Here is a 12,426-nt window from a genome sequence, read left to right on the forward strand (position 1 = left end):
GACGTGATATCGTCCAACGTGAACTCGCCAATATAGCTGATAACGTAGAAAATAAGTATTTCCATAACAAAATAATGTTTATGTTTGCGGATATAAATCACATCTCTCAATAGAAAGAGCATTATCAGGCATGTTAGTCAATACCAAAAGAATTGACTCAACAAAGTGACAAAACAAAATATAGCTGACATATGACACGATGTGAAATATGAAAAAGTAGCAAGTAAGGGGAAAAAAGCAGGACAAGGAATAAGGTGTAGACATGTGCAGGGTAAAGGACTTCTGCCATTGCATCTAATTTAATGAACCAAAAAAGTATTACAAATTGCTTCAAAGAAGCTTGAGGCTACATGAGTTCAAATCTTCTTGGAAGAAAAAAAAATAAATGTAAGTGACATCCACAAGAATCGAACGACGGACTTCCGGGACCATATCTCTCATCATGTAACACAAGTACAGAATAATGAGGATGGGTTCAAATTTAAGTTTTGTTTCCTGCTTACCATACCCATGAGCCGAGTGCTATGCTATCCACTAATTTCTAAGACAAGCAATATAGTTATTCATTTTAGTGTGCAGACGTTCATGTTACATATACTTCATCAGTACTTACAACGGTTATCCTTTGACATTCTTGTGTCTGCTTATTAATGAACAAATATGACAGTTCTATTGTGTAAACATAATGGAAGTAGATTATGTCGTTTTCGAATACAAAATACTCTATGGCTGTAGATTTCGTGACTAAAAATGTGCCATTACGGCGAAATTACATCTACGTCTAATTTATCTTATTCTACTTCTAATCTCTAAGCTACTTACTTCTATTTCTTGTATAAGATACATATATTATATTCTAACTTATGTTTATGTTTGTTAGTAGTCACGATTTTTAAACAAAATGATTATGACCATTCTTGGTACTGAGGAATAGTTTACTCAAAAGTGTCTTATACATTCGTAATTATTTATTTAAAATATTTGACGTAGATTTTCTAAATGTTACACAACAATACTGATTACAACCTTGGTCGTTCAGCTTAATTTTGTTTGCGAAATGTGGTTACCCTTAATTTATATTTGTATACTTTACCTAAATTGTGATGGCAGATTAAGTTACTCGTGAACAGTTTTACTTTTATTTTATATAGGGTGTTAAAAATGTGTGACAATATTATGAGAACAGATTGCTCACATCAAAATAAGAAAAAGTTCATATGGATCTGTGCTCAAAAGTGCATAGTTTCGGAGTTACAGAGTGCCGAAAACATGAAGTAAGTAAACTTTAAAGGTTCATAGCTCCATTACTATGGTACCTATCGTAGTCAGGTCAAGACATCACTGAGGAACTGGTATGGGAACTATGCAAATATCCTTGTTTAAGAATGCTCCAGTATTTGGACACTAATTTTTAGAAAGGTAGATGGAGAGTGATCAAGTACTTCCAAATAGCCTTTCTAAAAATGATTGTGCAAGTACCAGAGGTTCTGAAAGATGGATATCTAGATAGCTCACGTATTAGTTCCCCAGTGGTGTCTTGAACCGACGTGCTATCGGACCTATAGTACTGACATTTAAAGGTCCATAGTTCCACTACTATGGGACCTATCGTAGTCGAGTCAAGATATCATTGAGGAACTGGTATGTGGCCTATATAAATATCCATGTTTAAGAATGCTCCAGTGTTTGCACACCAATTTTTAGAGAGGTAGATGGAGAGTGATCAAGTACTTCAAAATAGTCTTTCTGAAAATGATTGTGCAAGTACTAGAGGTTCTGAAAGATAGATATCTGGATAGCGCACGTATTAGTTCCCCGTGCAATCGGTCCTATAGTACTGGAACTATGGATCTTTAAATTTCATTTTTTCAAGTTTCCGGCACCGTATAACTAACTACGAAATTATGCACTTCCGACCACAGGTTGATATGAACTCTTTTTCTTATTTTGGTGTGAGAAATCTATTCCCAAAATATTGTGACAGATTTTCTAACATCCTGTATTGCCTTCCCCCCCCCCCACAAATTCTTAGTACTTTCAGTTGAGTTTAATATTTGATATGATTATGATTTCTAGCGATGCAGTCAAAAAACAGTAAAAGAAAATATAACTATTTATACTTTCTACTTCTCGAGCAATCTTCTCCTCTTGTTCCAATTAAAAGTATTCTATTACATGCATGTACTATTACAGCATGTTACAAGTTAAGCAATACAACAATTTTCAAGATAAACAAAACTTCATATTAGAGCTGTTATTTTTTTAAAATGGGGTCATCTTATTCCTCTAGACAGTAGCTTACTTTTAAGATAGTAAGTAATGAATTAGAAAAAGCTAATAATATTTTTGTTCAATGTAGAGTTATCTAAAATTAATTATATTTGAACAAGAATACTCACCTCTGAAATAATATAGTTACGAAAATACATAAGGAGAATTAGAAAAAAATGCTACAACCCGAACGCTGCTCTTATTAAGAAACGCATGTAATTATTACATAATATATGGCATTTAACATTCATATACTATGTTTCAGGAAACTTTTATACACTAATAGTTACACGTGGACATTAGATGAATTACAGTGACAAATAAACAATTATGTAAGGACTGCTGCTTGGATTGGGAAATTTGTTGCTTCCTGAGATATATGTATAAAGTACAATTTCTTCTGGTTTCGATTTTCTACATAACAGTTCGGTTACTTCAAGTTGTTCTGCGAGGAATTTGGCTCAGAAATAGAACGTTTGGTTCTGTCACCTAGAGCTAGTGGTTTTCGGTTCGATCCCCGACCATTTGCCTTATAGTGAGCAACATTGTATCTCTTGGTTTTCTTGACGTTTTCATCTTTCCTCCTACATTTTCATTCCTCAATGTATTTCATATTCGTTAAACCTTATCAATCATTTATACTCTTTAGCTGAAATGTCATAAATGCAAGACGTCAAAAAAATTAGTTTACTTCATTTTGAAGAGACTGTTTTACATAAAAGCCATTAAAAGAAGGAAAGTTTAATCGGACTACAAAGAGTAAAACTTACTGGATAGTCTTAGAGTATTGCATGTGTCTCCGGCTTACCGTGTCATAGAAATAATAGCTGTACTACCAAATAACTACACAGAGAATCCGCATTCCATTCATTGTAAAGGACGTTATATATACTGTCAAACCAGATAAATTATACCGGAAGTTCTCTTGTGCCAGAATAACAATGTGTCCAGAATAGTGAACACATACAAGTAACTATGGTCCTGCTTTGAGTAGTCGCTAACGCTCTCGCATGTCGTTTTCGAGGGTTTTGCTGATCCAAACCAGGCAAATGCAGGCATGGTACCTAATTTATAGGTCCCAGGCCATTTCCTTCCTTCCCTAATCCTTTCTTCCTTCCACTTCCCTGGATAGTGTAATCGCCGAGGGACGTCATCCCTCATACGTGACGGGATAACATGGCCATAGATGCCGAAAGCCCAGAAATCTAAATCCTAAATCCCTAATCTCATACAAGTAGGTCTAACATTTGAAACTAAACAAACTCTGCAAAAGACAATAGTTTCAGGCGAAGTATCAATATTGTTCGGTAGGATCAAGCTTTGGAGACGGTTTACTGCTATACCTGAATAACCACTGTTAATGTATCAGTTACCAGTGAACATCTTAAGAAATTGACTCCACTAAAAACCCTGTCATTATAATTACTTCAGTTATGCATTCTATAATATAAAATTCCCAAAATTCACTTTCGTTAGAGTTATTGCTTGGAGTAACGGGCGGACGGATTTCATTATCAACAATCCGCTTTAGGTGTCAATAGGTTTATTCGATTTACGAACCCAGCCAAGATAATTGCCAAAAGCACAGAATTAGAAATTTCACTTCCGCTCAAGAGTTAACGTGCTAAGTAACGGAAAAACGTTATCTCTAAAGATGTTAATAGATGGACTGCATAGAAAAAAACCTACCAAGATAATTGCTACAATTATCTACTACAGAAAACAGAAGTGGGAAAGTTCCCTTTCGTTTGAGAGTTGTTATGTAGAATAACTGACCTATTAACAATACAGGATTGTAAGTCACAATTACGTTATTCTACCAAGAAATGGAAATCAAAATTTCAGATATTTGAGTCTTCTTAATTTTTGTTGAATGTACAACTGATAGAGTGAAGAAAAATCTGTATATTTCTCCGAATTTTTCATATAATGCTAAAGGGTTAATTTGTAATGTTTCGTCAGCAACATATTTCAGATAATAAATTGTTTTCTATTGATTTCCGTGGAAAATTGTGAACTTTAAAACTCTCGCAAGAACTAAAAACTGCTATGACCAAGGATCTTATAAAATAGAGGATCTGCCCTTACAACAAAATCTTGAAGCCATACGTCACAGTTTTCCCACCCCTAATCTGCCCACTCCGCCCAATAAGATTGCAATGTTTTGAGCCAACAATCATGGAGGAAACAAAAGTAGTCAATCAGACGATGGCGAAAACGAGAGTAGCCAATCAGACTTGCCGATGCTCGGTTGTTTTTTGACTTCATTAATTTAATAGGATGAAGATACATATAGGCAGATCCTCTATTTTATAACATCCTTGGCTATGACGTACTTTAAAGTTCTTGCATTTATTTATTTATTTTATATTGTTTTTGTTTATATATTTTTACTCTTATTTTTGATAAGAGAAATGACTCATGAGTATCAATCAATCAAGTGTTGTTTGAGTAAAGATTCGAGACCACCAGTGTCTACATATATAGAGAAGTGTATTTCAGATGAATATGCATCATCCTCTCAAGTGATCAGACTTAATTATTAATTTTTGTTCAATTGTCAATACAAAATATATAAGGAAAAACGTTACCAACTTTAAAACAAATTTAATTTTGGAGAATTGGAATATCTTGTTCTTAAATAACCAACATGATCAAATTAAAGGCAGATAAGTTTTTTTACGTGTTAACAATTTTCTTTATTAAACAGATTATTTTATCTTGTTTTATTATTACTACAAAAATGGTTATTTTGCCTTTATGGATACAAATAAGTCATCCTTAAGAGGCCTTGTCTTAACTGAGTTCTCTATATATCTTGATTATAATATTGGTTACTATAAGCTGTTAAATAGGCAAATAAGAAGTGAAATGAACATTTTTATCTTCTTTCCTCAAAAGTGAAACGAGAAAAAAGAAATTAAGGAAACGCGATAGAACAGGAGATTTTTTTTCTAATTGTATTATTTTTTTCGTTTAAAGAGAACTAGAAAAGTTAGGAATATTAGGAAGTTCTAAAGGTATTAAAGAGAAAGCTTTTGACGTAAGAGTTAGATATAGCTTCCAGTAAAACTTATTACTTTAAATCAAAAAACAAAATGTGCGAAAATGCGACTGGACTGCAAATCAAATCCTCTTCGGCATATAGTGCTGGTTTGCAACAAATACACTTCCCAGTTTGCTTACTGGCAAGCCCTACATATTTACTTCTGGGTCCGTGCTCAGCAATCCCAATCATAAATAACATGGGATTTCTAATAGTAAAGATAAAGAAGAGAGCTAAAAACATATTCGAGAAATGTGTAATGTATAATCGTAGTATACTTGTAGCAAAGTGAACAGTTGCTACAACCAATCAATATTGTTAAAATAACGGAGAAATAACTTTATGTTTTACCCTCCGTATGCATTAAAGTATACATAATTTTATTACAACAACGAAAGAGAACTAATAACTTTGAATAATATTTTGTGTCGGCTATTTCAAATATAACCATACTGCACTATCAAAGGCACTTCTTACTTCAGACATGTATTTTCTATATAGTATTATCCATATTATTCACTCCTTATACAGTTAATCACGAACATTATAGACTTTTTAGAAGTACACATGTTTACGATCTTCATTCAATAAGTTTATGAAATAACAAGCTTTACTTCTTTACTTAAATATCTTTCTTTTTTTTAAAAAAAAAATGTCAATAATGCAATTTGAATTTATGAGAAATATCTTTCTGTAGGACATGAAGATTATTATGGAAGTGACGAAGACATAGAGGACACTGAAGGTATGTACAGTCATGGTCAAAAGTTCTTACATATTCAAGGAAAATTATTTTTAAAAATAATTTCCGGACGTCTTTACAAAATTAAAGTTTAATAGTATATTTTCTACTGAATTCATTACGATAACGTAAACTTTTTTCAAATTCATAAACGGATCTTAGAAACGTTGGTGACATCATCTTGTATGGGAGACACATCTTTTGACCATGGTTGTACAGCAAATTAGTTGTCGATTTGTTACAAGTCAGTCTTAATTAGTTATTTATTTCTTACAATGCAAAGGAAAAATTCTGTTTTGATTATGCTTAATTGTAACACCTGGATATCAAATGAAAGAAGATTATACATGATAAAATATATATTATATAATAGTTTGTGAAAACTTGAATTCCTTCATTCTCCCATATCGTTACCGAGTTTGGCACTTGAAAAATTTAAAATTGATAGAGAAATAATTTTCTTTTGCATATGTAAGAACTTCTAATATGCTAATCATGAATATCGTGCAAAACGAATTTAAAATGATATAATATATGTTTCCAAATTACCTATATCTTTCTCTATCCTAAATTGCTATTTTGAAATTGATTTTGAACATATATACCTTAGTAAACAATTTGAAACTTTCTTATCGTAGAAGAGTTAAGTTGAAAAGTAGTATCTTTTCCTAGCAATGACAACATTTAATTGTAAACAATCAATGTAAAAAGTAGAAACATATATTAACTGTACTATGTTAAATTGATCAGAATTTCTTAAATGTAGCTAATTGCAGTAGTGCATGTTCTTACTTCCAAGTTATAACACTACTCTAGTAACAGCCAGGTTTAAGAAATTAGACAATATTGTTGCAGACCTCAAAAAATTACCATGCTTTTTTACATTGAAGAAACAGAAATACTGCAACAAAAATTAAACAATAAAATGAAACAATTCAAATTAAAAGATGTCGTTTTTCCACTAAGAAAGCATAAGGAAATCAGTTATATATTACACATATTTGAACTAATATAATTATAAAAATAACTACAAAAAACTTTTACGTCTATACAATACACAATTGTAGCAGATTTAATTTATTTAGTCGTTCGAAAATGAAATATCTACAAGTTTTCGAATCTCAGTGTTGAAAGAATATAACTCGAAATGGAATGAACTTCCCGGACAGGCGCTGATATTAAAAGGCTATCAATCAATTGTGTCCAAATATATTTAATCCAAAGGTAATTTTACCTATATACATTCGGTTCGGTAATCCTTGCTCCAGTTACATTGTGTCTAACAAACATTTGTTTTAACTTGAAATTCATGTATGAGACATTTTGTTTAACATTCAATTTGTCTGTAAGACATTTTGTCCAAAGTATAATTTGCAGTAAGATATCTTGACCAAAGTACAAGAATTTAGTCTAAATAAAAATTTACCCATTTAATATTCAGCCCAAAGAACATTTCGTTCACTGGACATTCGGTTTAAAGTGCATTTTATCAGAAGTCATTTGGTTCAAGCTACATTCCGTCCAGAGACATTTTGTGTGTGTGTGTATTTTGTAAATATTCTTGTGAATCTTAAACTAATCATATGTAGAAGAAAATCATATTATCTACGTAAAAAGAAAAACTAATATATTAGTGAACCGATATTAATTAAGAATACAAAGTGTCTAAGTAATAAAGTAAATAAGAAGAAACACTTTCGAAATTTCTTGTTAGCGACATATTGAATTTTGAAATGTTCTTTGATATTATGTTCATGGATGTGTAAACGGTCAATCCACCATACTCTGTAATATGTCCTGTGAGGGAAATCTACGTATTTAATTTAAAAGTAAACCATTTCAAATTGTCAACAATAAGCATTGATCACTTGCGAACTGTTTATGTTTTCGCTAGTTGGATCATAACTTATTGTAACAGTTTTGAACACAACCACTCGTGGCAGATTATGTTAATCTGTAGCTACCTTAAATATTCACTTGGTATTCTCTTGTTCTTTTGTCTCATTAAGTGTATTTTAAGCGGAAAAATATTAAAGACAGATCTAACCTCGCCGAAACAGAAAGTAATTCTGAAGCATGAAACAGTACAATGCTGGTTTTAGTAGAGCTAAACATATAATAATCCGAAGGGAGGTCAGGATTATATTCCAAGTGTGGCATCACTTAGGTGCCATCAACTTCCTTTTCTTCGTTTTTCCAACCGAGTTTGGTATCTCGTAACCCTGTTGCAGTAGGATGAGCTTTCGGTTCAAAAATTCAGACTACTCTTTTGCGTAACGCACAATATATGCACTACAACCAGAGGTCTCGAAAAATATGTACGGCGTCTCCCCAGTTCCTAAAAAAATTACAATGAGCAAAGATAGGCAGGGGGAACGGCGTGACGTCATGTTGCTACCTACCGTCCCCTACCTTTTCAGATGCACTTTTACCCCTGACTACAACTGTTCACAATGTAGGTCAGTGTCGATGGTACAACCATTAGGAACAAACTCGAAATGAATTACACCCTCGCAAGTTCACTATTCATTCATATCAGCTTTATCGAAATGGCTGTTTTTGACCACCGGTTCTGCAAATCGACCCTTGCACAGCCACTGATATTTGCAGGTTAGGATTTCGTCAAATATTACTCATTTTTCGTCGCATCTGTTTTAGGAAAGCACATTACTCGGAATTTGCAGAAGTTTGGCACACATCTACACACTTCTGGGCCTGAACTGGGGTCAACTCATGTGACACGATTCCACAGCCTATGATGGTTTTCTCGAGTTTGTGAAGGTGACACACTGCAATGAACTTGCACATACTGACTTGGTTTGGCAATCGTTGTTTATTGGTGAATAGATTGTTCTCAATCATGTGTCGTATGACCTCAGTATCCTTATTCTACGGCGCCCAGAGTTTGGCTGATATTCGATATTTTGCAAGTTCCACATTTCTGGAATTACCGAATTCATGTGCTGTAGTTCGCAGTGCCTTCCCTGCTACAACGTTACGTCCGTTTTTGAATAACAGTTTATGTACGATAACAGTTCATACATCAGACGGTGTTGATCATTCTTCATCATCAGAAAGAGGGAAGATTAAAATCATTACACAAAAGTATTTTATGTTTATTCGGGGGGCGCTGTGGCTCAGTGGTAGAGCATTCACCTCTGGTGCTTGGGGTCCCTGGTTCGATCCCAGCTCGGGCCGTGTGAACTTTGTGGTGGACAAACACTGTGCTCATGGGTTTTCTCGTGGTTTTCCAGTTTCCTCCCACTTTCTTCATTCCACCGTTTCATTCATTTCTCATAATCACAGTCTCCTTTAGCCTAATCAGCATAACCGTGGGACGTAAAAATCAAAGATTTCATTTCATTTCATTTATCTTTCTTCGTATTGTATGTATTTACCTCACTTTATTTGTAGTGACAATCTTTGTTGTACAAATATTTCAGCGGAAAATCTAGTTGCTCAAGAAATCGCTCAAACTGAGAAAGTCCACGACAGATTTACACCTTTGAACAAAAGAAACTTTACGGGTACTGAGAGACCAAGTTTTGGGCAACATTCAACTTTACTGGACAAAGCAGTACCTTTCGGTAATTATTTTCCCTTCATCTGAGAAAAATTAAATTCTAAAACACACTGCATTGATGTCACTCTATTAAAAATTATCTATTGATAACAGTTGGAAATGGTAAACATTTTTTGTCTCTACTGTCTACACAAAAATTGCAATTGATTATGATTATGTCACATATTCAACTGTATTTTGAAGATGTATCTATGATTTTAAAGACTAGTTGTTATTCTAAAGCATGAAAGACATTTTGTATAATTAATTTCGAAAGAAAGTAGTCGCCCTCAATTTCAGATGTGAATGAAGTTGAAAGCTCTCACATTTTCTGTTAATACTCTTTCACTTTTTTCCCAAATTGTTAAAAAGAAAGAGAAGAATAATAAACAAAGAAAAATGCGAGTATTTATTTACATATTTTGGAGTAAATGTGAGAAAAGCACTCGAGAGGAATACTTCTTTTAAGATGTTATTCATTCTGATTGAATTTGTTATTTAAATCTCAGATATGAGGCGCTTAGTATCAAACTCTGCCACATACATTTCGCTTAGTTTCGAATAATCTCGCAAAACGTGCAGTGAAGCTCCATATACACGTGTACAAAGTCCCATATTCGATCTCGTTTTTCAGAAGGAAACATTAAGCTTTTGAACAAAATTCTGTATCCATGGAATTCCTTTAGCTCAAACATATAACAAGCGATATATAACTCAATTTTGGTAAAAAAAAAAAAAAAAAGGCTTTGGCGGCATTTGATACTAGACGCCTTATATTATAATTTATTTTAAAATTTTCATTTGTGTTTCCATTTTCGCAATACTTTAAAAAGTGCGAAGAATTGTGGTGGGACTGGCGAATACACTTAAAAACACATATGGGACTTACCATCCTGGCATCTAAACTATGAATAATTATTTATTATTATTATTATTATTATTATTATTATTATTATTATTATTATTATTATTATTATTATTATTATTACTGTATCTTGAAACAAAAACCTCATTGGGTATCACAAAACACTTTAATTCTATGGAGTATTTCATTCCGTTACCTGGGATTTCTTTAAATATTTTCTTTAAAGTTCAGTTTAAGAAGTTCCAATGAATGAATTTAAATACTTTGTAGGATACAAGTACGTTATAGTATAAAACTGTCTGTTTAACCATCACAAATTAAAAGCTATAGCCATTATTACATTTTGACACTTGATAATATCCAGGGTAGAAATTGAAAGGGTCAAGGAGGCTACAGTTGGTGGACAGTACCAAAAGAACGCAATCGTACAAGAAGACGAAGACGTTACTTGAAGACCATGGAATATGAAAGATTCTACCAACAAGCGAACTACTTTCCAATGATGGTACAATACGAAATCGTATTGATGATAACATAATGTTAAATTACTGATGCCGAGATATTCTCAAAACAATTTATGTTTGTTTAAAAACTAGTGAAATAGTTCGATTTCTAATGAAACATGAAAAGAAAGTACTATAAAATTATTTTTTAATAAAATAAGTGTTCAAAACCTCGAAGAAAATAATGAAATTATGACAAAATTAAAATATAATAAGTATTAATAAGAATATTGTACTTAAACACATCAATGATAACAAATCGTATTACACGGTCTTCACTTGTAGCTAAAGTATGGATTTCTGTTTCAGATTTTTATCGTAGAACTATTTTTACATACAAAACTAAATATAAATAAATTTATGTCTCTTGTGAAAAAGAAAGTACAGATACTATTAGTCACACCAAATACACATTTGAACGCTCTTTTAGCCTTAGGTAACATTTCGGCCCTAATTAATACGTATGAAAGAATATTCTTTTTGGTCATATTCTGTCAATTTCACTTGTTGCTCATAAATATATTTATCAGTATTATCATGGAGATAATTTGATGTTTCCTTTCTTAGGAATATTAAGCCTCGTTGAACGTGATTTAAAGGAATACTGTACAGTTGAATAATGGGATAATATTTTTTATTTGAAAAATGAAATGAAATCTTTAAATTTTACGTCCCGGGTTTATGCCGGCTAAGCAAAAGGAGACGATGATGATGAGAAGTGAATGAAATGGTGGAATGAAGAAAGTGGGAGGAAACGGGAGAATCCCGAGAAAATTCATGCATACAGTGTTCGTCCACCATAAAGTTTACTTGACGCGAGATGGAATCGAACCAAGAACCCCATATACCAGAGGTGAACGCTCTATCAATGGGCCACCAAGGCCCCTCCCTATTTTTGATTTGAGTAACGTAAACAACTTTGAAAAGAGATATATTCTCTTCTATCTTTGTTTTTACTTCCCTATTTCTCCCCTCAGTACAATGATAGCTGAAATATTTCTTTGTAGTATATTGATGGAAAATATTTCCATCTACAATATGTGGGGACTTTGAATACCCGGGACTTTGAATACCCGGACTTTGAAAGTACCACTGCAATCACATTGAGCTTGCTCAAAGGTATGAACCCAGGAGAATTTCCTTCCAGGCAACCCACAGAAATTATCAGTGGTACTCATGACAAGAACGATCAATTTTGTTATTATGTTGTTGCTGCTGTTGCTGAGAACAGATAAACTTTTTGAGGGCAGGGAATATTCATTGAAGAAATTTCTGTCTGAGAGAACGTGAGTAGTAGTCCCCCCGTTATGGCTTAATGGCTCAAAGGTCAAAGGTCAATGACCTTGGCCCGGGGTCAATGACCTAGGGGTATCTAGGACCACCCCCTCTAAATTTTGGCAGGGGTACCTTGGCCCACCCCCTAAATTTTGGCAGGGG

The 12,426-nt window shown here is 33.2% G+C and overlaps 1 protein-coding gene across 5 annotated transcripts in view; it reads left to right on the top strand.

Moving 5' to 3' along the window:
* The window catches only part of LOC145683730 (uncharacterized), an 83,485-nt gene that overhangs the window by 25,409 nt on the left and 45,650 nt on the right, over positions 1–12,426 (top strand). For 2 of the 5 annotated variants that reach the window (XM_081755242.1, XM_081755243.1), the window contains exons 4-5: positions 6,015–6,062; positions 9,503–9,646. The exons of 1 other annotated variant lie outside the window; for it this stretch is intronic. In XM_081755242.1, coding sequence (XP_081611368.1) covers positions 6,015–6,062; positions 9,503–9,646 — 192 coding nt within the window. The remainder of the gene's footprint in view (positions 1–6,014; positions 6,063–9,502; positions 9,647–12,426) is intronic. 2 more of the 5 variants (XM_081755245.1, XM_081755244.1) reach the window with 2 other exon arrangements.

Source organism: Thermobia domestica, chromosome 4, assembly GCF_964235325.1.
Source record: "Thermobia domestica chromosome 4, izTheDome1.hap1.1, whole genome shotgun sequence".
NCBI classification, from domain to species: Eukaryota; Metazoa; Arthropoda; class Insecta; order Zygentoma; family Lepismatidae; genus Thermobia; species Thermobia domestica.